Consider the following 25,159-nt stretch of genomic DNA (forward strand, 5'->3'; position numbering starts at 1 on the left):
TTGATTTAAGAGAAAATTCTCTGAAATCAAGAAAATTTTCACTTGTTCTAGTGGCAATTTATTTTTTTTTACTAATTTCAAAGTAAAAGTATCTTAATTTAAGAAACAAATCAACTTGCCTCCTTGTTCGATGTCAGAGTCGGTCAGGTGCGTCAGGGAGAAGCTGGCGATGCTCGCCGGCGAGATGGAGAACCGGGAGTAGTTCGACGAGGTGTTCCAGCTGGGCTCCAGCACACGTCCTGCAATCGACGCCGGAGAGGAGAAGCCCGAGGCGGCGGGGAAGGACGTCGCCTTCGACACCGACTCTTTGTCTGCCTTGGGCACGAAGGCGGGCGCGGGCGAGGAGAAGTCATCGTCCCACTCAAAACCGCCGCCTGAGGAATTTTTCCAGGAGTGAGAAGGAGCGCACGGAGAAAACGAGCGATACACTCATGTGTCGGTCTTACCTTCTTCGTCTGTCGAGCTTTCAGAGTTGGCGAAGCGGTTCAGGTAGCCGGCTGTGGGCGCAGGGCTGCTGAACTCTGGGACCGGACTGTGTGAGCCAGACGAGTGGTCTCCCAGTTCCTTGGTGGGTGTCTCCTGAATGAAAAGACCGAGGACAATAATCAGAAAAAAAGCCACACGTACAGAGTTTATTAACCACCACTGCAGAACTGTCCGACCATAGATGACGACGTTACCTGGTCAAACAAGTAAACGGTGACATCGTCGAAGAAAGACACGGCTCTTCTGGCGTTATCTGCGTTGCACCTCGCAGACGAGTGAGAGGACGACACCTCGATGTTCAGGTTTGTGGGTTTCAGCAGGCCCTTCAGGTTCTTCGCTGTGCTGTCGTCCGAGATGATGAGCGGCACCGGGTGCACCGCCTCGTCCTCGCTTTCCGAGCTGGAGCTGTGCAGGTTGTAGCCGCGGACGTCGTCGTCCGAGTCGTCGCTGTTCTCGTCCTCTTCGTCGGCGTCCATGCCGTCTTCCTGCCCCTCTAACCCCAAACCGTCCCGCCGCCCCAGATAGCGCCCCTCCACGTCCGGCTCCTTGATCTTGTGGCCGTCGGTGGCGTAAGTCCTGGTGAGTTTTGTGTGGACGGCGATTTCTGGCACCGTCGTTGACGGGGCAGGAGCAAGAGGAGGGGATTCTAAATCTTCTGATGGGCCCTGCTCATCAGGAACTACTGTGTCTTCGTAAGACTCCTCTTTAAATCCATCTTCCTTATGGCTGCTGTTGGGCTGCGTCACCTTGCTCTCACTATTCAGTGTAATATCTGAATCTGCCTCTGGAGGCATGTCCTCAAATTTATCTTCAGCTGTTTCTGAAACTTCAACCTGTGCTTCAGTGACTACAGAGGGTTCTTGGTGAGAAAGAGGTTGAACATCTTCTCTCCCAGAAACCTCCTGTGCAGTCGCCCCAGAGTCCCCAGAGCTGGAATCAGCAGAGCTCCTCAGCCACGCGACTTCAGCTGAACCTCCCGCAGATGTTTCCTCGGCCTTCTTCTCAGGCTCTGATTCATTGTCGGAGAAGTAAGCGGAGTCTCTGTAGCTACTCCCGATGACGGGTTCCTCAGCGGGAGCTGCTTGGTCGGGCTCCTGGTTCTCGCTGGGATCATCGCTGTGAGCATCCAGCGCACCCTCCACTTCAGAGATGACAATTTTTGGTGGGACAAAATTAGTTCCAGCTGTGAGCTCCTCTGTCTCCTCTTCTTTGGTAACACTCATGCCATTTTTAGCAGGAGAAGAGTCTCTGGCACTTGGCTGAGAGTTCCACTCAGGAGACTCCAGGTTTTCCGTCTCGTAGCCACTATCTGAGATCTTGTAAGGAGGCTGGAGTTTGTGTTGGGCTAGTGGAGCATTTAGCTCCTCTCCCTGTTCTCCAAGTCTGTGTATGTCAAGAGAGTCTAAAGAGTCCGGTGTTTCTGCTGAGTTGTCACCAGTTGGGACAGTGGTGGACATGCTGTCCTCCAGTAAACTGTCCTGGCTGATCTGGTCCGAAGAAGGACCGGACACCAGCAGAGAGGATCGAACAAGGGGGCGACCATTAGAATCCAAAAAAGATTCTTCATGATCAGACAGGGTTGTTTCCAGTTCAAGATCATTATCTTCAATGAGCTCACTTAACAGGTCGTTGCTTGTCAAGTCTTCATTTTGCCCATTGTCCAAAGACGATGCTTCAACTTGTACATTTTCAGGCATTTGACGTTCTGTGGGTTGCGTACGATCCTTTGAGGTTTCGAGGTCATCTGCAAGGCTGGGAATTTTGGCATCTGTGCACAATGAGTCTGTAGTGGCACTGTCAGAGAAAGCAGGGGCGCGGTCATCAGTTTGACTGATGACAACCTCAAATCTCTCTGAGGTAGAATCAAAGCCAGAGTCTGCACCTCTGTGTGAGGATTGCAGCAGACCAAGGTCTTCAGTGGAAGAACTATTTCTAACAGGCAGCGGGATGCTCGAGTCGTCTTCTGAGACCACAGTAATGGAAGGCACCAGTGTTTCGTTTTCTACCAGAGACTGATTGAACTCCTCCAAACTGGTACTTGGAGAGTCTAAAAGTTTGTGTCTTGAGGATGTGCTACTTGCTGTGGGTTTTAAATAAGGGTCGGCTGTGTTTAAGCTGCCTAAATTCTCAAGATTGTCCCAAGAACTCATTTTAAATCTTTCTTCTGGTTCGTGGACCATGCCAGGAGACAGGAAATTCTGCTGTGGACTCAAGAAACCGGAGCCCTCTTTTATCAAACCACGGTCTTTGAGAAACATGAAATTCTCACTTAGTTTTTCAGAATTAAGAAGGTCTGTATTCTCCCCCCTCACTTCCACAGAAACTGCTGGGGGAGAAGCGTCCCCTAAAAAAGAATCCCCGTAGCGTTTATTTGCATTCACGTCCTGTAAATCTAAGGGTTCAGCCTCGAGGAAAGGGTTCCCATTGCGCTCTGGAAGCTCCATAAACCCTTGTCTCCATGACGGAGAATCGTCTTGCTTGCCCCCTTCGGTGAATATGTTGGTGTGGTACGGACTGTCATTTTCAAGAGACGACCAGATGTGACTGTCAGGTAAATACGAATCCTTTGAGTCTATACTTTGATGGAAAAAGTCAGCCTCTGTGCTCGACTCATCCAGACGGACATCTTGGAGAACAACAAAGTCTTGCCGGCTTGAACTGAAGCCCATGTCTTGTCCTGTATCCTCCTCATTCCCACCAGTGCCCTGTCCCTGTTCCTCCAGCTGGATGTAATATTCATTCCCATTTGATGGCTTCTGTGCATCAAACACTGGCACAACCCCAGGAATCCCCGAGGGGGGGCTTCCACTGTCTGCTCTGGTCAGGGGATCGGGGAAATGGGCCTGAATGTCCTCACTGGACACGGGAAAGAACATGCTGTGGTAGTTTAGTGTTGTGTCCATGCCTGAGCGCCCATGACTGCTGTCGTAGTGGTCATGCTTCGCTGCCTCCCAAACATACTCAAAGCTGAGACCTTTGCTTGTTTCAGTGACGGTGAGGACTTCGTCTATCTCCTGTCGCAGGGCGTCGTCGGCAAACTGTTCCAAGATCGGAAAGGAGGAGTGGCTGACAGTGGTCTGCCGTGCGGTGGGGTTAGGCTTGAGTGCATCCCACCGTTGCTCGAAGTCTTCTTCCATGTCCTTTTGACCTTGCATGCGCAGATATATAAGCAAACGGTGCACTTCCTCTGCTGTGGCCCGCTTGTCTGGGGACAGCCAGCAGAACTGCAAGACCTCATACCTGAAAGAAAAACACATTCCATGATCACCATCCTTTAATTCAAAGTATTTGTGGAATTTCCTCAAATTGATATGGTCAGGAGTCTCACCATCGGTCAGAATATGGAAGCTCCAGTTGTGGTTTGAAAAGCTTGACTTGTTGCTCCTTGATGACGTGATTCAGCACCTCCCGGTCGGAAAAATGCGGGTATGGCTGAGCCGCATTCTCAAAAAGCTCCCACAATGTGACCCCCAATGCCCTACAGACGACAAATGACATAAACATGACCACCTGAAACTTTCAAATCTAATCATAGACATATTCATGACTATCAAATCAGAGCTAGTGATAAATAAATGACAAGTTAAGTTTTGCTTTGACTGGGGAATAACCTAATTATCATATAATCTTAGTCAGGGCAAGATGAAGTTACTTTAATATGAACTGAAATTTTTTTATTAGGTGTAAAGTCAGTGAAAGGATTGGAAGAGTTTATTTCATATAGATGTTTATTTAGCAATGTGTCTTCATCTCTTTCTTCAAGTCTCACTCTCTTCTTTTGCTACATGTCTACAGCAGAGCGACCTAAGTCGTGTCTGTATCGGGGCCCTTTGCTTCAGCTCAGCAGATGCATTCAAACCATACTGGAGTTGGATAGCGGCTCGCTGGTAGCTACTATTCGCCGAGATTTGGAACCTACCACACATTGCTGGGTTTGGTCTGCTCCATTGAAATGACGCCCCCATGACGCTCGCCCACCAGCTCGGGAGCCAGCCAGCGAAGAGGCGCAAACACATCGTCCTCCGTGATGATGTAATCCTCCTAAAGTGACAGTTTAAAAACGAGTTAGACACATTTTACGACCTTTCCTTTAAAAAGGGAGCTTGACCTAGGGAACGCAGCAAATAACATTAAACTGCACACCATCAGGGAAAAACTGACAGAGCACTCTCACTTTGTGTCCCCCTTTCTTTACAAAAATAGATTCACTGGGTGACCTTATCTACGAGTATTATATTCAGACAGCCAAACTGACAAGTCAGCAGTATTTAAAGAATGCCGCCAGACAGAAGTGCCTCAGGACATATGCACTGCTTCAGGTTACACGAGAAGACGATCTTGATTCTTCTCTGAAATACGCAGATGATCAAAGCAAACGCTCTCATACTGATGATTTATTTTCTCTTAGGTCATTTGAGGATGATTGCGCAACAAGAGTTGGACACGCAGCTGAAACAAGAACGTCTTGTTTACCATACGACTGAAGATTATAAGAGTAAGCACAACAAACAGGGAAACAATACAGCCTGGACCAGTGATGTTTCTGGTCAAAACATGAGTCAGACCAACAGCACATCAGGACAACAGTGTTTTTTCACACCATTTGGATTTCAGTCTGTGCCCTGTGAATACCAAAGTTGTTTTGGAAAACAGTTATGTTAGAACTCAGCAGACGAGACTGTTTTATTTGTGGCTCAGCTCAAAAAATAAGCTGCGATGTTCATAGTTTTGTCATTTCTGCTTTACTCATTCTAGAAGTGATTAGAAAGTGTTTTGAGAGTCAAATTTTGGACAGACTTTTGATTCATCAAGCCTCCATTAGCTGCCCATCAGCTGGCACTTTATTGGTGTACTTTGACATCAGTACGACCCAGTTTTAAACCAGGGTATGTTCTGTTTGTTTTTCTGTCTTCCTATGATTGATGTGCGCTCTTTATTATCTCTTGACTTTCTCTGGATATCCTTCTCTGACTGGTTTTTAGGACTTTATTATCTGGAGGAACAAAATCATCCATGTTTGATCAAAATAGCTTTTCAAATAAAATTTGTCAGTGCATTTTTGTTAAAAATCCTTTTTTTAGTTAGTTTTCTTAGTATAAACTATTTCACAGTACATGTTTGACCAGAGTCGGTCTATTTAATTGTCCCGTACTGGTCCAAAGATAAGACGGGCATTTTAGTTTTCTGTAAATGGGTCTGAAAAGTGGGTCCATGTTATATTTGGGGTCTTACAGTCAGAAAAGCATGGGGGCCAGCTGAAAATGCTGGATATTGTCCTTAACAAGCTAGTCAAAAGCTTTAAAGGAATACTCCAAAGATTTTGGACCCACGCCCTATCCCTATCAATGACAAAGTTAGACAAGCTCATAAATACCTTTTTTGTGTCTCTTCGTCCAGTGGCTGGTTCCCAGCTGTTAGCATCGTAGTTAGCTTGGCTCAATTGCTGGAAGTCAATAGGAAACAGAGCCGGACTGACGAAAGTGGACAAAATACTCCTTCCAGTGGTCCAGGGGATGGCGTATTAGCACGTGAAGTAAATCCGAATGGTTATAAAACCTTTTAAAAGACGTGTTATCTTTCTAATCCGTTAAAATAATGTTTTGATACACACAGATCTGCACAAGCATAGTGCTCCGTGGAAGGATATACCAGGCGCACAGGGGCTGAGTCTATGCTTCTACTGCTGTGCTCCGGTATATCCTTCCGCGGAGCACTGCGCATGCGCAGGTCTGTGTGTATCAAAATGTTATTTTAACGGATTGAAAACAAAACACGTCTTTTAAAATGTTTTGTAACCATTCGGATTTACTTCACGTGCCAATACGCCATCCCCTGGACCACTGGAAGGAGTATTTTGTCCACTTTTGTCAGTCTGGCTCTGTTCCTTATTCACCTCCAGCAATTGAGCTAAGCTAACTACAATGCTAACAGCTGGGAACCAGCCACTGGACGCAGAGACACAAAAAAGGTATTTATGAGCTTGTCTAACTTTGTCAATGATAGGGATAGGGTGTGTGTCAAAAATCTTCGGAGTATTCCTTTAAGATACTGCAGCTCAAATGCTTTGGATGACGAGCTGAGGGAGGAGCAGCATGAGAGAAACAACAGCGGGAGCAAAATAAGCAAGGAAGGAGATCTGTGTGAGAAACAGGCTGAGGACAAAAGAGATTGTACACATGAAACTATAATAAATTCAATAAAATTGACTTGACCCTTGTAAAACAAGGGTTTGTCTTATATTCAGACCGATACAGTATATTTGTGTAAGCAGGATTTCATTACAAGAGGTGTTTACAGGGGCATACAAGGAAGTGAGCTGCTAAGATTAAAAATTGGGGTATTCCCACTTACTTTGTATCTGTAGGGTCCAATCCCATAGTCTCCCACTTTGACGGTAAGATCTGCAGTTAGATAGCAGTTCCTCAGAGCCAAGTCACTGAAATTATATGAACAAACACAACAGAATCACTGAGTGGATCATTTCAACAACACACACCAAACTGTTCATATATTCTAAAAGAGAGTATTATCACTGTGAAGAAATATTTTGCTAATCCACATTGTTGGTATTTAGTTTTGTTTACCTTGTGCACTGTCCTCTGTTTATAATGCAATATATGTTATAACGTATTGTGTACAGAAACTTTAGAAACACCATTTTAAGCCCAAAGACTGAGATGAGGGAAGACAGTCTGCTACTCATGATTTTGGCACCGTCAACAAATTAGATCAAGGGCCGTCATATTTTTCTTGGATCTTCACACTGATTCACACTGGATTTATACAGGGTCTATTCCCGACTCGCACATCCAATGGTACGGCAGAGTTTCTCGAGGGAAACTCAGCTCGGATAAATTTGTCTGTCTGCCAGGAGAGGGCGTAACGAGTTCTGGGCTCTGACTTCATGCTAGGCAGACATATGGTGGTTTATTCACAGTCAGTGGAGAGGCAGGCAGGCAGGCAGGCAGGCAGGCTTTGGTTTCCCTTCAGCCCTGCAGCATTCTCACTGCACAAGTCTCAAGTCCTTTCACCCGTCCAATGACAAACACTGCTGACACGAGTGTTCTTGCGTGCACACTGCCCAGCTACTGTCAGACCCACTGAAACCCCTGGAAGATAAATGGAGATGTATTTTAAACCCTCCTGTCAGTCTGTCCTCTGCTGCTGGCTGATGGCCCAACATACAGTAACACAACAGGGGGAAACAAGTCCAAGCTCTTACCCTACAAGGCTAATGCATGCAATGGAACTGATTGCTGCCTCTTCTTCTTAAAGTGAGGCTACAGACAAACATGTTAGAATGGGAGGCTTCCGGTCCACCACATAATCTCATTTATCATTTCTGTGAAGCGAGATTCAAACTTAACACGTCATAACAGACAAAATGAAAGAAAGATCTCGACATAGAACTAAAAATAATTTCTTTCACCCGTCAAGACATTAGGAACATTTGTTAATGTTTTACAGTTTACAAAACTCACCTGTTCCATGGGAGTTACATAAAATTCTCATGATTTCAGTGACTAAAACCTTTAAAATGCCTTAACTTCATTGTCAACACACTGGAAACACCATGTGATGCTCTCAATTAAAACTGGGATAATGTACATCCTTGTTAAATCACATAACTTTAAGAGTTGATGATAAACATCCATTTACAAAAATGGTTAGAAGAACTTGACGGGAAAATTTGAAAGTAGAAACCTGCTTGAGCAGATGATGTGAATGGGGTTATTTCTGAGAGATCCAGTCGTTCCACAGTTTCTTGTAAGTTCATTCCACACACTGTCTGTTTTGCTTCTTTGTGGGCCCATTCTGACTCTGACATTGCGAGGCTGAGGTTTCAGCCTTTCATATCAGTCCAAACAGCACTCGTCTCTGGGGGTTTTGTGTCTGTGGTGCAACACTGTCTCCACTCTCTTCACTCTGCCAGCATGAGGCCACGATCTGCCATTCTGCTGGTGAAACCTTTCTTTAGTATTATTTTTGTGTGTGTGTGGTTTAAAGTGCCACCGAAATATTTTTACGATTGTAAATTAAAATTAGTCCACATTGAGAGACGCTTGTAACACTCTCTTCGAGTTGTAACAAGGATTAAAACACAACGACCAATATGAGGCTATCCTTTTACATGCAAAGAGCAGAATCATCATATCCCTCTGGCAGTGGACAGCTGACACTGTGGCAATGCATGGGAGCTGTGTAATTGGAACCGTCTAAGCTTATTCTGAGCATGCAAAATAGAGCTGATGAGCTGAGCATCGTATGTTACCCCCAAGCCCCCAGTTCCCAACACCCCCCCCACCCAGCCGTACCCCTGCTGGCTCCTAGCCAGACGTCCCGTACAGGCTGGGGTAAAAATGAAAATGAAATGCAACCTCTCTGCTGTACACACCTTTTTTGGAGAACACTGGTACTCAAGAGGCGGGTTGGACAGTCAGCACTAAAGTAAAACTAACAGTTGACCATAATCATATCGTACATTTATGATTGTGTACTTACCACATGACACTGACATACCAAGTAACATGTGTGTATTATAGACTACAAGGAGTATATGACAAGAAAAAAAAAATTGCCAAAAGACAAGAGACAGCAATATTTAAATTCTGTTATGGCACACTTTAGATATTTTTGTCAACCTAAAAATAAAAAAAAAACAGTTGTTAAAAAAAAATCAAATAACTTAATCAAAAGAAACATTTTATCATCATTTCTCTGGTGAAATAAGGATGCTAATCAGTCATGCAGTCAGTGTTTGAGTCTTGTATTCATTTCATTAACAGTAGCTCGATTTAAGTGTTGCAGGGTGGAAAAAAAAACAACACAATGCTTAGCTTAGTGGATCAAAAATCTCTTTGCTTGCTTAAGTGTTGCAGTCCTGAAGTGCTACCTGTGCAGGAAGTTGTGTTTGTGAAGGTGAGTGACACCAGCAGCAATTTCACAGGCCATCCTCTGCAGCTGCAGCAACTCAGCGTTTCTGAACATCCAATCCTGCTGAGACAGGTAGCCCCGCAGATCCCCCTGTACAGGCACACACAGACACACCGGTTCAGGAGCACATCAATACCAAACAAAGTGACAGATCAAACAGAAGCCTATTTGTTTATTTGCAGTAGTCGATGTTTGACGGGTGGTTGGAATTAAATGCAATGTGTAGAAATGGCCACACAGAGGCAGCACACTCCCCGGCTCCTGTCTCCTCAGCACTTCTCTCTGCTGAGGTGGGACAGAACCAAATAAGGGTAACACTCTTTAATGGAGCCCCATGCTGTGTCACATGGATTTATAAATAAAAGAGTCCGGCTCAGATCAGAGAAATACACTGAGCTTGTGTCTGGTTCGGTTTCAGGGCTCAGAAACCGGGAGAAAGAACAAGGTGTTTGAGGAAAATGGAGGAAAAGGCATTTAAGCTACACTTCAAGACAATAAACAAAGTCAAACAGGTGGAAAAGGATCAAGGAAATTATTATGTCTGAATGTGGAAAACTCATTGTCACATGATGGCAGTTGTGTGCGAGGTCAATGCACGATAACAAATCTGCCACAAAGAGTTGACCTCGGTTCATTCAAAATATCTGCACTGAAGGACAGCAGACCTTTACTCTAAAATGACTTCAGCTGCCTTGAAGTTGTCATAACAGTGCTTTTTTTTCAAATGGACACCTGTGGTTACCATTCACCAAAATCCAACAAAATGTGGCTGCTGTACTGTCAACACAGCATTATCTACTCTATTTCCCCCCCCAAAGTGGTGCAAAGAGATTCATTTGTGAATGTGCTTTGACTGAATGTCAGTATTTAACAGTTTAACTCGAACAGCAGAAGCGGGGAACGTCTGTTCGAGTTATTGCTGCTTTTGAGATTAGCTGCAGTGAAGGAGATTCCCAATTAGCCAGCAGAAAGGAGCTCCCCTGAGGAACGAGCTGCAGAGAACATACTGTACACTCACTGGAGCTACACAATACGAGGAGTTTTTGTTAAAAATGTCAAGTCACATGCAATTACCAAGCATGCAGTCCCGCGTGTGCTGGGATGCTGTTTGTGTGTGTGTGTGTGTGTGTGTGTGTGTGTGTGTTTACAAAGGGTTTACTTTTCCTTGAGCTATTTCTTTGCAAGCAGCTTAGATCAGTGGTCTTATGTAAGCTCTATTTGTTTGCTTCTTCCACATTCACCTCCGCATACACACACACAAAAACACACACACAAAAATCAAAAAAAGAAAAAAAGCAGCTCTGCAAAAGGTTCTTCTGTGAGGAGCCATGTCAGATGTATGGTAAGCGATGCCTGTCTGTAATTGTGAAGCTGGCAGATGATGAGGTTTGAGTTCGAGGGGGATCAGATGCTGTAAATGAGGTAACATTAACTGTGAAATGATAAAAAAAAAACTATTGGGTCTTCTGTCTGGCACATAAAAATCCAGAGTGTGCCAAGTTCTCGGCCCATAAGTGCCGCCAGTACACAATCAAATTGTTGGGGGGGGAGATCAAGCTATTTTAAGAGCTGCTTGTGGAAACTACAAGCAGATTACTGGCTCGTTCACTCAAAACTTAAACACAGTGATCGAGCTAATGCAGAAGGAACTCTGCCAATCGGCGTGACTAAAGATGTCTCAGTCTCTTGCAATTTAAAGAATGTTACAATCAGCGAAGCAAGATCTGAAAAGGCCAATTAGCCTATAGACAGGAAAAAGGTCAGTAATCACATAAGAGCGACTTTACCCACAAGGTGAATAATGCTCACTATGCTTCATTACATATGATCTTCCCTGGGCGTTAAGAAAAAAAAAAAAACTATACCAATAAGGGAGCGCAAAGGTAGGAGCACTGATTGTTGTTTTACAACGGTAATAAAGAAGGAAGATCAACAACTTTCGAAAGCCAGGAGTCAGCTGGCTGTTTGTGACGCTGAGCCAGGCACCGAGCAGACAGTCCATGCATTAGACGCTGTCACTCCCACTATGGCATGTGACATTCTGTGGCCCCTGCACCAGTTGCTGGATGTATTTTGATGTCTAAAATGCTTTGAGTCAGGGTTACCCAGCACGGGTGATACAGGATGGAAAAACCTCCATCAATCAGCAGGTTGTCAGAGAGAACATCACAGTATACTGGCTTTTTGGGATTCACCTTGTCCAACGCGCAGCTGCAATATCACATTTCATGCTTCGACATCCAGTGGGTGACTGACATGACCTCAAGTAGCAAGAAGCCAAGGACAAAGTGATCTTTTACTTAAAATGCAGAACAAAAGCTTCAAACTTGACCACATTCTTTCAACATGTCTCGTTTTCAAACAAAGAGAAAGCAAAGAAAATTTAATTGATGGATTAAAAAAATTAAAAACACGCTATGGAACACAATATCCCGTTGGGATCCCTCAAAACTCTTGAACCCGTGAGGAATAACGATCATTGGCATCACTCAGTTGTGCTACCCTCACACATTATCGCCTTCACCAAACAGGACCTGCCCTTCATCACGCTATCTTCGCCAATGACTCGCATACGCCTGTGATAATTCATTCACCTTGACTCATTTCCATGCCCTGTCAGAGGCTTTACTCGAGCTGGCTGGGGAAGACCACAATGCCAGGACGTCTGCCAGGTCTGGGCAGCTGACAATACCCAAACCCGACAATGTTACGCAACGCCTGGCAAGGGGGAGCTGCCCCAGAGTCTGCTGGCAACGCTACCAGGTCAGGGAAATAAGATGGTGATGTGGAGACTCGGAGCATTCTGTAACGCTGGACTGATTTTTATTGTAACAATGATTCTTTCACAATGTCATTAAAGATATGTTACATTGCGAGACTGTTGATCACATGTTTACACACAGGCAGCTAATATCCAATGGAAAAAAAAAGAAAATTAAAAAATAGTTTATTACGTGATGTGCTGTTCTTCACCAAACTACTCATTGTTTATTTTGTTTTTTTAGACACAATAAACAGAAAAACAGAGAGTTGCATCTTTTTAGCAGCACTGTGGCTTATTGCACTTGTTGCTGTTCACTCCAGTGGGTTTCCATAGCAACATCGAAATCCACCTTCAACAGGACCCAACACCCACCAACAAACACAAGGTGACGGCCATAAAAATGCACAAACACAGCAACTGGTGGAGCCGACACCAGAGGAGCGTAAATCGAGCCTGTTGCTTTACTGGGAGAAGTGGGAATGTGAGAAGTCCCAGGCTTAGATTAACTATGCGACTGCAGATGGAGAAGGGAAGGAGAGATGAGAGGGAGCTCCCCTCAGTCAGGGCCCGGCCCACCAAGAATAGATAAAGAGGAACAGAGAATAAATCAGCTGCCGTGATGGGGACTGAGTCAGCTCGGTATGTTAAGGTAAATGGAGTGGTGGATTGAGAGTGACAGAGTAAGTGTTCAGTTTGGAGTCGGGACACTTATGGAAATTTGACAGACAGTTTTTAATGTCTTGCCCCATGAATTTGGAAGCTTAACACACTGACAGGAGCTTATTCTCAGGCTTCTCAATTCGTGAGACCCTCTGAGTGCTGAGGTGCTAAAAAAAGACCAAGAAGTACCAACCATCTCGCAACCATCGAACACTCATAAACAAGGAAACATGCATAGACATGTATAGACTGGAACATTTATTTTCCATCAGCATGGGGAGAATTCTTTATTCTGAGGTTGACAAAATCAATTGCTTTTATACTCACCATTTCACAGTATTCAAAGACAAGCAGGAAAGGAATGGCCTCGACACACTGTCCGAGGCACTGGAGGATGTTTGGGTGCTGCAGCACTCTGAAGACGAATAAAAATGAAAACTTATTGGTTTAACGATTAATACAGCAGAAAAATCTATGGGGGGAAAAATTATTTTAAAAATCCTGGTGGAGTAGGTTGAGTCTGATGCAATGAGGCTGAAGGAAGACAGAGGGCGCTGCTAAATATTACAGTGATGTCATGCAGCTATTTTTACCACTTTAGCCTCACATGCACTTGTATTGAAAGAGGAAAAACATCGGTGTTTACCTGTATGGATCCCCCTGCTGCAGGAAGTCATTCTGCTCCTTAGCACTTGCATTAGCTTTTAACTCTTTCACCACCACTCTGGTTCCACCAGGGTCTGTGTAGATTTCACTAAGCAGGACCTGACGTCGCAAAGGACAACAGGCACATTAGAAAAAACAAGAAGCCCGTCGGATCACATGCAAACACTAAAATCAACCACAATAGCAGAGGAAAAAAAACAGGCAACTGAATATTTACTTATCTGTAGGACAATTGGAAAATAAGCGGTAAAAATAATCTGTTCGTAAACACTAAAACTGAACAGAGCCACTCAGCCTCAATTGGCATTACTTCCATGTTTTTCTGCACAGAATGATCACATTCAACAGTTTTTGTTTCTTGACTGAAGTTACACCTGTCATTACCTGGCCAAACCAGCCATTCCCGATCTCTTGGATGTAACTCAGACTGTGGCGTGCTACCTGGAAACCCGTGGATCCCTCTGTGGCACCAAACACAAAACAATGTAAAGAAAAGCTGAAACAAGATTCTCTCCAAGCAACATCTAAATAGATGCCCTACTTATTTTAAGGAAATCACATTTGTATCAGTATGCATGTGTCAAATTAGTGCATTCATATTCGGTGATTAAACATCTGAGCAAGTGACCTGTGACGCGGGCCGGTGGCTGGAGGTGCGGAGGTCCAGGCATCGCCACAGGGGACACAGCGAGGGTGTAAACCTCCGCTGGGGACTGCATAGAGGGCGTGTCCTCTGCTGGCGGCGTGAAGTCGATCTCATCGTCAAAGTGGTCTTCAAACTCCTACATCAACAGAAAAACACAGGCAAAGTATTACTCCTAAGATAACCGTGGTATAAAAGTCACAAAGGGTAAATATCTCCATCAAATAAGAAACACTTGTAAACTTTAAGAACTTTTTTCTTTACTTAACCAAAACAGTAAATTGTATGATGCTTTCCGATTCACTTAATATTTGATATTATTATTAATATGCATTTATTATTGGTGTCATAAGACAGTCTGAAACGCTGCTGAAGTCACACAGATGATTGAAGCTCATTTGTATTGTGGGTTTTAACAGTGATATCTAATCCCGGTATTGAAGCGCCACTATCCACCATGTATTGTTTCCCAGTTCCAACACATCTGATTACAAGGAGTGGCTTGCGATCAGGCTTTCAGAAGAGCTTAGTAATGGCACACCCCTTATATTCAGGTGTGTTGAATCTGAAGGAAACTCAAAACCTGCAAGACAGCCAGGCTTTGGAATCAGGTCTGGACATAACAAAACCCTCATCTTCCTCTTGATTTCCATGCATTTTATCCAGGGTTCGGGTGAGGCTCACAGGCCAACAGCAAAGAAACATTAATACTATGATCAGCACACAAGTGGTTTTAGCAGGTACCAGTCCAGCAGCAAAAAGTAAATCTGCAGTTCCATGAAGCTTGTCTAAAAGTTCTAAAATCTCCCTGTGTTAATATTGGACCTACATAAAACACAGTTGATAGACTAACTACAACATTTCACATTGGATTTTAAAGCAGTTTGGCCTCTGAGTTAAATACAAGCAAAACCTGACATTACACCATTGAGTTCTTGTCTTTTTTTCTCTGGATCGCAGGTAAAACACTTCATTTCCACAACACATTTATGTCTGATGGCTTGATAGCTTCAATCCTTCTGAGTGAACCTCTCAGATCCTGTATTGCTCAATAGTTTCCTGATGGCTGTTTCTGTTCTGCCGGCCAATTTTTCATAAGTATGCTTTGGCATAGAATTTCTTCTGTGGCTTCACTGAAAGCCTTCTGTCAAGTCTGCAGTCCACGAGTTCCCCTTTTGCACTGAGCCTGACCCTGACATTCACGTTGTAGGAGCAGTGATTCACTCAAATTTGATATGACATATTGTACTCTTTTGACATGCTTTTCTTTTTCTGAGCTTTTGCCTGAAACCATTCAATTTAAAATCAAGACACGACTGAAATATTTTACTTTGCGATTCCTCTGCACACAGTTATAAGGCGCAGTCATTCGGCCATGCCTGTGTCTGCGTGTGAGCAGGTGAGGCTGCACCCGTCTCACTACCTGCCTTCCCCGACTCTCACCTTGAAGTTGATCTCTCTTTCCTTGCAGCAGGTCACACAGTTCACCAGCAACACCACCAGGGCCATGAGCACCATCAGCGACAGGACCAGGGACAGGTAGAGAGACACAGACAGCGTGTCCACTGTGCCTCCACCTGGAGAGACAAACCACAGAAAAAGGTGCTGAATCATTCACATTGGTGGCTGCGATTCAGACATGATAGCGAAGAGAACAAAAGACATCCTGAGACAGCCTTGTTGTTAGGTAACGAGCGTCAATGTGAGTGTGTTTGACAGTGATGCAGCACATGTAGGGCTGTATCCGCTCCTCCTTTAAGTCTACAAAAACAAAGACATTTCAGACTAACAACAAAATAAACTTTTTTTTAGATTTACATTTCTTTGAAGAAAGAAAAAAAAAAAAGATGTGGCAATAATTCCTCCCACCAGACCACCCAACTGCTGTCTTTCATCAGCCATCAGCAGACAGTAGTGGGGGTATCCGCCGGCCAATTAGCCGCTGATGGTGCAGCAGCAGTGACAGCAGGTGTGGGTCTGCTCTCAGGAGGATGCTGCTGGCCCAGCAGTTCAAGTGTCAGGGCTGACAGGGGCTCCGCAACCCACCCACTGCGCCGCTCAGCTGCAGCTCACTCACTGCACTGCTGCCCTCCAACAAACACACAAGCACCGCTCTCCGTTTCAGCACAAGGAGACATTTTTCACAGAAGCATTTAAAATGTATGAGTGAATAGAAGAAGTACAAAAAAAAAATGCAGCCAGTTCCATTATCAGTGGGAGAAAAAGAATGCCTCGTGCATGTTTCTTCTTCTCCTCTCATTCAGAATGAACCAAACTGAGCAGCAGTGAGGTGTTGCATTACAGATGCTGAGAAATGCCTGCAACTCAATTTCGGAGTCATTTTTTTTTAACATGAAACTTGGTGAAAATTATTAAAAGGTTTACAGGATGCTGGGTAATTTTGTTAACTTTTGGCACAATTAAGTCCTAATTGTTCTCATCACTCGCAGTTATAGTTTTACAGACAAAAATCTGTCTGAAACAGATGTTGTCACATCTGCTGAAATATCTCACAGGACCAAAAAATAAATCCATTTTCCTATTTTACGTTCCTTCTTTAATTGTAATTCAAGGCAATCATAGACCACAAAGTGCTAAAATGTCACAAATCCGTAATGAGGGCTCTGTCAAGTGTTAAAGCAGCACGGCATGGAACTTTTCACAAGTGCATATAAGTCCAGTAGCTCTGCACCTGTCAATGACATAGCATCCCTATTTATCTGTTTACTATTGCAAACACTGTATATATTGCTTTTTTATTGCTATTTATATTATTTTTCATCCTATTTTTAATTAATTTATTCTATTCCGTGGCCTCGAGGAGAGAATTTCACACCACGTCATGTAACTGGGTACTGATATGATAATAAAGAATCCTTCAATCAGTGAAAAGGGAAAACTGTTCTGTCACTAACTTCTCTGCATGAAACATACATTTGTTACTTATGGCTACATCCATGCATACAGAAATACCCATGTTCTCCCTCAGTTCTACTACAAGTAAAAGACCTGACTGATTTTGTAGCTCTGGTGAAGGGGAGTGCAGAGGGACTGCAGTTTTTTTTTTTTTGGTTTATTTACAAATTAAATATTTAAAGAAATAACACAGGGATACAACCAGCAATATTACTTAAAAGGGAAAAATAAAACAAATAAATCAAGAAATGATTAGTTGCAGAATCATCTTAGGATGACTTTTCTTTTTTGCCAGACTTTGGGCTAAAACATTGCAGTATTTATACACACGCTGTTGTGTATACACGCAGTTACTGTTGCCGAGGGCGTCAGTCGGATGACTTTAAATGCACTCAGCTACCGCTGGTGCCTGTGCTGTTTTGTGTTACAACAAGGGAGTGCAAGTCTCTTATAGCACAATGCTGCTTGGATGCAGGTGAGAAAGTTTCCACATGCAATTCAGTTGAGTTCATGTCCAGAAACGGACGTTTCCTTTAACAGAAAATTGAAAATGTAAAACCCTAAGTAAGAATTTTGCTACAACTTGGATCCAAAGCTGTAACAAAACGAAGAGACAGCAATGGAGTGGTGATGAGTAAAAAGGCTTATTGGCAGAAACGTGCACTGCAGACCACAGTAGAAACCCAGAATCAGACCGCTGGGGCTCCTGCTGGAGAGTCCCACATCAGACTGGAAGAGAGGTGATTAAAAACAGCTGTGCCACTGACGGCAGGTGTAGCTCAGCGGGGTGACGACCCTCTGCTCTTGATTAGGCACACCTGGTGTCAAAGAGGAGAGTCGTCACAACTGGATTAAAAAAAAAAAAGTATGAAGTCTCGAATTTTTTTATCCACCAGCCACTGAATGATACATTTCAATACTCCTCAGTCATCTTTACTTGCTTTTTCACCACGTGTCCACTTTTACACTGCTCATTTGCAAAAGTTTGACAACTAATGGTCACTGCATCCCTCATCGCTGCAGCAACTGTGAATGAACCGTGAAAAGACATGAAAAGTCAATTCGTCCCACTTCAAGCTTGACCCATCATTTAAGGGTATCACTTTAGGTCTGACTGGCAGACCTGCGTGGAACATGTTTGATTTATTATTCTGTAATCTCACTCCCTTTCACAGAACTGTCACAAAGGTAATGCAATGCATCAATCTCAGTCCACTGTGTAACATTTCAACAAGACATTTTAGGTGCGACTGAGAAAGAGTGTGTTCTAAAAGAGGGGTGCGGCTCTCGTCTCTCCTGTTTATTCTGTCTCCCACTGGCAGTAGCTTGTCAACTACTCAGTCCGCTGGAGAAAAGAGGATACACCTACCATCTCTGCTTCTGCTGAGCGACAAATTTCTGACAGATGTAATCGTGTGCTGAATACATCCTCACTATAAATCCACACCTAGGTCTGTTATATCTTCACATCAGCATGTGAGTATGACTGCAGCATATCAGGCCAGATTCCACTCTGGGCTTTGACATATTTTAAAAGGCCTATCTTTACTATACCACAGATGCTTTGTAGGAAACAGATCCACTTTCCCAATAGTCTTTTAAATGTAAAATCCCTTAAGATGTCCAATAACACCCCAAAGATTTCCACTCAGCATTAGACAATGTGATCTCAGATAATTTTTCAGAACATGACTTTCACTTTTCAGACTGCTTTACTTTGATAAACAGTTATTTGATATTCTTTGTCAGATCTGCCGCAATCACAAGTAAAGAATCAGGTATAATTTACGTCCCACTGCAGCAAAAATGAGTCAAGAAAAGATGGGATGTGTCACCAGTGAGTAATAGATCGATTCCCCCAGAAAAAACACACGCCTTAAACTTCTTTTTTAGTGACTAAATGTTATTCTTCTGCAATCTGTACAAAAAAATATGATGCTAAGGGCAAACAACATGAAAATGGTGTGGCCGACCTTCTTGAAAAATGGAGGGTGGAAGATGATAAGGACTAAATTGCTTTAGTGAAAATAAAATGTGTTCATCTTTATTGTTGCAGCTTTTCAAAAAAACTTTATTCCAAATATGTTAAAATCTAATTTGAATTCCAATATAAGTCAGTGGTCATATCCTCTCCTGGGTGGCATGATTGCAATGTTGGGCAAATCCTCAGACCTCAAAGATCTGCTGCATAACTCATTCAAATACCCAGCCTAACCTCAACTCTCACTGTGAGAGTTGAGCCGTGAGCTTCAGCGACCAGCCAGATCTGCTTGGAGCTGTTCTGTTCAGAAAGCACATCTCATCAAAGAGGAGTGATGATTGAGCAGCAGTCACTTTCACTCACTGAAGGCCATTAGATATGATGCAAAGTGTCAGACGTGACCGAGATGCATTTTATGTCTACTGCAAAATATCTGTTGCATCACTGACTAAAATAGGCCACATGGTGTGATCCTTACGTGTGATCATCAATGCATGTTTCGCTTTTCCACTAATGTTTGATCATTTTATGTTTCTGCACAGAAAATACTGAGTCGAAACCCCAAAATTGTCACACAAGACAAACTATTCCAAACAGCTTTAGAACAGCTACACAATGTGGTACAATCGGGTTAAAAAAAAATCACTAAAAGCAGCGTATTGAAGTGATGACTGTTTCTACAGCATTACTCCCACAAACCTCTCTTCTTCACTTCAGACTGCAATGGAATGTTGTCTGTGGTAAAATATAGATGAGCAGCTGAATTAAAGATTAAACAGATCCACGTTCAAGACACTGGCCAAGTGGATGTAGATATAAAAGTCCATTATGCATGCTTACATCTGTTATATTTAAGTGTTTCCTACTTTGATATGTGTCATCAGCACTGGGAGAATTGGTAACAGGTTAAGAGATTTTTCTTTATTTAGCAGACAAGAACTAACTGAATCATGCATAAAAGAAACAACACTGGGCGAATTAAATCTGAATGCAAACAACGACAAACATCCCTTCTCATGAATTTATCAGTAGAAGAAACCCCAAATCTCTATTTTCTGATAAATAAATGAAATTACACAACAGTTATTCACACATTATCGATACAAAAAAACTTGTTGTCAGGTGAATTACACGATCAGACTAACACACCATGATAGTGTAAGAGGAGAAGGGTTGGGTATCTGAAAAATGGTGTGTGATGGGAAGGCAGTGTCAAACTACTCTAACAACACAAAAACATGGAGAAAAAAACCGTGCTGTCCCAGACGCATTGCTGCCTGAGCATATGGACAACTATAAACACATAATACTGCATAAGACTACAAATACATGATTACATGATTTTTGTAATGTTGCTATTCCCGTTTTAAATCCCATAATCAAAACAAGCAAACAAGTAGGTGTCATTTCATACCGAGGCAGGAAACAACCGACTCAGTCATAGATAAACAAGACCGAGGGAAAAAGAATCAGATTTTTACACATTACTAAACTGTCAAACTGCTATAGTGCTGCCTGTGAAAAACAGCGATAAATCAGAGATAAGCTAATGGAAAACCAAAATGTTCTTTATTAATTCAACCAAATGAGACCGTCTTCAAAATCAAATCAACTCTATCAGTCCGAATCAGGGCACCTCAGTTCAGCAGTGTTCCCTAGCTAGCCAAGAAAACTGAATAAATAAATAAAAAACAACAACACACCAGTGAGATGAATGTTCAGTGCATAGGAAAGATGCCTAATCACAGCGCACACAAACTATTCAAAGTACAAGACCACCCAGGAGCAAGATACCTCATCCATCTCCCTCTCAGCTCCCAAGCCTCAACAGAATCAGAGAATTTTTCACCAAACACTATCGCCAGCTAAAATTAAGGCTTGCTAAAACATTATCTGTGATTGACAAGGCAAAAACATTTGACGAGAATTTTGAACGCCGAAGCGTACGTTCACAACAATCCTGTGAAAAACATTTGGCTGTGATTTCTGGCTGTTTTTTTCCCATTTCAAACACCCTCTGTCTCTTTTCAGCAGAGCAACAGGGTACCCGGCAGGGCAGGGACACCCAGAGAGGCTGCAGCGGCGAGCAGATGAAAACGAAGGGAGTCGGGTCACGGCAGCTCACCGTGGGATCGCTTCTCCTCGGTTAGGCTTGATTTGAGTCATGGGTTCATATTATGACTTGGCAGGCCCCACAAAATGACTCAACTGGTTTTTTGGGACTAATACGGCAGGGAGCTGCCATGTCTTATTTTGGTTGCACCGCATATTTTATTAGGCATTCACGCAGAGAAGGAGCTGACCCATTTCTACACATTTCACCCACAAGCAGGAGTTTCTTCGTTTGGTTACTTACAAGGTCGAGATTGGCACTGTCTGTCTGATATGAGCGCGTTTCTCAAGCATTATACACATTCAAATCCTCACTGGTCTAAGGAAACACCAGGCTATATGCCTTTCCATACCAAAATTCTTACTTATAGACTATCAATTGTCATCAATTTCAAGGACAAATTTGTATTATGCTTATTGAATAACACTAAGCCATCTCATTTGTGATGTCATCCATCAATGCTTAAAACTCGGGCTGCATGATGACTGGTAAAAAATGTGGTAATGATACGATTTGAAATAACTACAAGCAGTTACGCAGACAATTAGGATTCACAGAGAAGATTTTGTCATTAGCTATTGGTGCAATTTTTGTACATTAATTACTTGCACTTTTTTCATATATGTATGTATGTGTATATATATATATATATATATATATATATATATATACATATACATACAATGGGGGAAATAAGTATTGAACGCATTAACTGTTTTGTCATTACATTTATTTCCAAAGATGCAATTCATGTGACATTTCTTCCAGACACTGGTATTAACTCAAATAATCCACACATGAAAAGAAATCACAACATTCAAATCCATAAATAGTGATTATGTGGAATTAAGTGCAATAACACAGGAAAAAAGTATTGAACACACCATGGGAAAGCTGTATAGTTTGTCAAGGAAAGGCACCATACCATCTCACACCTGAAAGTAATTAGTCTTTGTACTTCCTATAAGTGCAAACCAACATCAGCTGGGTTAGTGCTAATTGATGGCCCTATAAACAGGTTGTTTTTTCACCAAGTAGTCAAACAAGACACATCTCATGATGGGTAAAAGCAAGGAGCTCTCTCAAGACCTTCGCAGCCTGATTGTTGCTCAGCATCAGAATGGAACTGGTTACAGACTTATCTCAAAGAATCTGAGTATTCCAGTAAGCACCGTTGGGGCCATTATCCGCAAGTGGAAGAAGCATCACCTTATCATCAACAGGCCGCGCACAGGAGCTCCTCGCAAGATTTCTGACCAGGGAGTCAGAAAGATGGTCAGAAGAGTTCTCAAAGAGCCAAGGACCACCCGGAAAGCACTCCAGCAAGACATGGACGCAGCAGGTACAAGTGTTACAGAGAAAACGATAGGCAATGCACTCCACCGCCATGGCCTCTATGGACGCTCAGCCCGCAAGACTCCGTTCCTCAAAAAAAGGCATGTTGAAGCTCGTCTAAAGTTTGCTAAACAGCATCTGGATAAGCCTGTGGAATACTGGGAGAATGTTGTCTGGTCAGATGAGACCAAAATTGAACTTTTTGGCTGTCATACTACACACCATGTTTGGAGGAGAAATGGCACTTCACATCACCCAAATAACACTATACCAACAGTGAAGTTTGGTGGTGGAAACATCATGGCATGGGGTTGTTTCTCATCTCGTGGTACTGGCAGACTTCATATAATTGAAGGAGCAATGAATGGAAACATCTATTGGCAAATTCTTGAGATGAACCTCCTGCCATCCACCAGGATGATGAAGATGAGACGGGGCTGGACCTTTCAACAGGACAACGATCCGAAGCACACGGCAAAGTTGACTCTCGAATGGTTTAAAAAAAAAGAAAATCAATGTGTTAGAATGGCCCAGTCAATCACCTGACTTAAATCCGATCGAACATTTGTGGAAAGAACTAAAGATAAGGGTTCACCAGAGGGCACCAAAGAATATTCAGGATTTGAAGACAATCTGTGCGGAGGAATGGGCAAAAATCACACCTGAGCAGTGTGGGCGATTAGTTCATACATACAACAAGCGTCTGGAAGCCGTCATTGCAAACAAAGGCTTCTCCACAAAGTATTAAACGAGTCTCAGATAGTGTGTTCAATACTTTTTTCCTGTGTTATTGCACTTAATTCCACATAATCACTATTTATGGATTTGAATGTTGTGATTTCTTTTCATGTGTGGATTATTTGAGTTAATACCAGTGTCTGGAAGAAATGTCACATGAATTGCATCTTTGGAAATAAATGTAATGACAAAACAGTTAATGCGTTCAATACTTATTTCCCCCATTGTATATATATATATATATATATATATATATATATGAATGAATTTCATTTTTTCCTTGAGTGCACGCAATTGCAGTCCAGTTGGTCAATGTTGACATTGCGATAATGCTAAATGTTCAGTATATTGTCCAGGCCTCGGTCCAATGCAGTGTAACAGAGTGTGTTTTTACCCTGACAGGAACATAATGGATAAACTGCGTCCACAATGGGCTGGTAGTCACTGAATTACTCAACAGAGCAGTGGAAAGCTAAAGCCAAGGTCCACCATCATGACTTGTACAAACATACCAATGTCATCTGGTTATTCACATGGCTAAAAGATTACCTTTATTGAACCTCATAGTCCATGCTCACCTTTGATGTGTGCAAACAGATCACATAACACATCATGACCAGCTTTGACTTTAACTGGATTACTGCTATTGGTCAAATCAAAATCCTTAATTGAAATCTAAACTTTAAACTGTTACACAATACACTTTATGTGTATGCACCTGAACCTGCAAACAGAAAAGTGGGACAAAAGGCTATAGTCCTAACAATAAAAGCTTCAGCAGGCTCATGTTGCAACATTAGTTTCCTGTATGACGAGTCATAAATGAGCAAACAACTTTTTTGCTAATCATTGACAGCTGCGGATAAGACAGGAATGTGTAGTGGTTACACATTACCTACACTCACAAGAGCAAACTCACATCTGTCCAGATTAAAAAGTCGGTATATTTCACCAGAAGGCACTACAAAGCCAAATCCTTCCACCACAGATGTCTCAGATCTATTGCAGCATAATATTAGCAGTCCAGGCATTTTTTTTTTTTTATTTCATTTCAACAACTGATTCATTCAGGGAAAGAAAAAAAGAAAAGATTCCAAACTATGTGGATGTTTGTTTGTTTTTTTCATTTCTTCTGACATGATGGCTTAGATGTAAAAGTTTAAAAGTGAGTGACAAACTGGAAAGCTCAAAGAATGGATGTAAAAAAATCCAATAATTAAATAAAATAAGATGCAGCATCACCACAGCCTTGAGGAACTCCATTGTGTTTCCCAAATTGAGAAAGTCACTAATGAAGTCTAAAATTTTGATGGTACTTTCTGTTATGTAAAATTTGACCACTTATGGGACTATTACACTGAAACACTATATATACAATCAGTTTAAAAATACACACATACTCATTTGCTGATCACAAGCTATAGTGTATTTAGGATTATTTTCATAGAGAATAATAATTCCTCATAACATCCTGGAAAACTCTCATACTGCCGCAGGAAAACTCCAACACACATCAAAGATATTTTTGCAGGTTTACTTCAGTTTCCATGCTGGCAGGCCATCATCCAGTCTATTGTGCCAAGAAACTGGGATCTGGGTTGCGAACCAGTCCAACCTACTGAAAGGTTAGAGTGCTGCTGGAGTAAATAGTTTACAAGCTGTACGATCTTCACTGCTACCTGGTGTTAAAGATTACTGAAACCTAGACAAAGACAAAGGAGCTTTTTGTCAAGAACAGTTGGTTTGCACAAGTCTATCAGTGCAGTTTTATAGGTTGCTGATTTGTGATAAGGATCGCTACTCACTTTGAATTGTTGCCACTGATTACCATTTGTAGGTAAATGAAGCCCACATTTATCAAGAAGGGATTGTTTTTTGATTAAATCAACCCAATCCCTGATAAACTTTATAAGTAGTGCAGCA

General features: G+C 42.6%; 1 protein-coding gene across 1 annotated transcript in view; it reads right to left on the reverse strand.

Annotated features, from left to right (window-relative positions):
- The window catches only part of lmtk2 (lemur tyrosine kinase 2), a 28,602-nt gene that overhangs the window by 2,113 nt on the left and 1,330 nt on the right, over nt 1-25,159 (reverse strand). The window contains exons 2-13 of the mRNA XM_030090617.1: nt 15,597-15,730; nt 14,139-14,292; nt 13,895-13,971; nt 13,491-13,609; nt 13,172-13,259; nt 9,380-9,510; nt 6,838-6,922; nt 4,406-4,527; nt 3,815-3,964; nt 681-3,726; nt 447-579; nt 120-374 (exon numbers count right to left, since the gene is read on the reverse strand). Coding sequence (XP_029946477.1) covers nt 120-374; nt 447-579; nt 681-3,726; nt 3,815-3,964; nt 4,406-4,527; nt 6,838-6,922; nt 9,380-9,510; nt 13,172-13,259; nt 13,491-13,609; nt 13,895-13,971; nt 14,139-14,292; nt 15,597-15,730 — 4,494 coding nt within the window. The remainder of the gene's footprint in view (nt 1-119; nt 375-446; nt 580-680; nt 3,727-3,814; nt 3,965-4,405; nt 4,528-6,837; nt 6,923-9,379; nt 9,511-13,171; nt 13,260-13,490; nt 13,610-13,894; nt 13,972-14,138; nt 14,293-15,596; nt 15,731-25,159) is intronic.

The sequence above is a fragment of the Salarias fasciatus genome, chromosome 4 (genome assembly GCF_902148845.1).
Source record: "Salarias fasciatus chromosome 4, fSalaFa1.1, whole genome shotgun sequence".
Lineage (NCBI taxonomy): Eukaryota > Metazoa > Chordata > Actinopteri > Blenniiformes > Blenniidae > Salarias > Salarias fasciatus.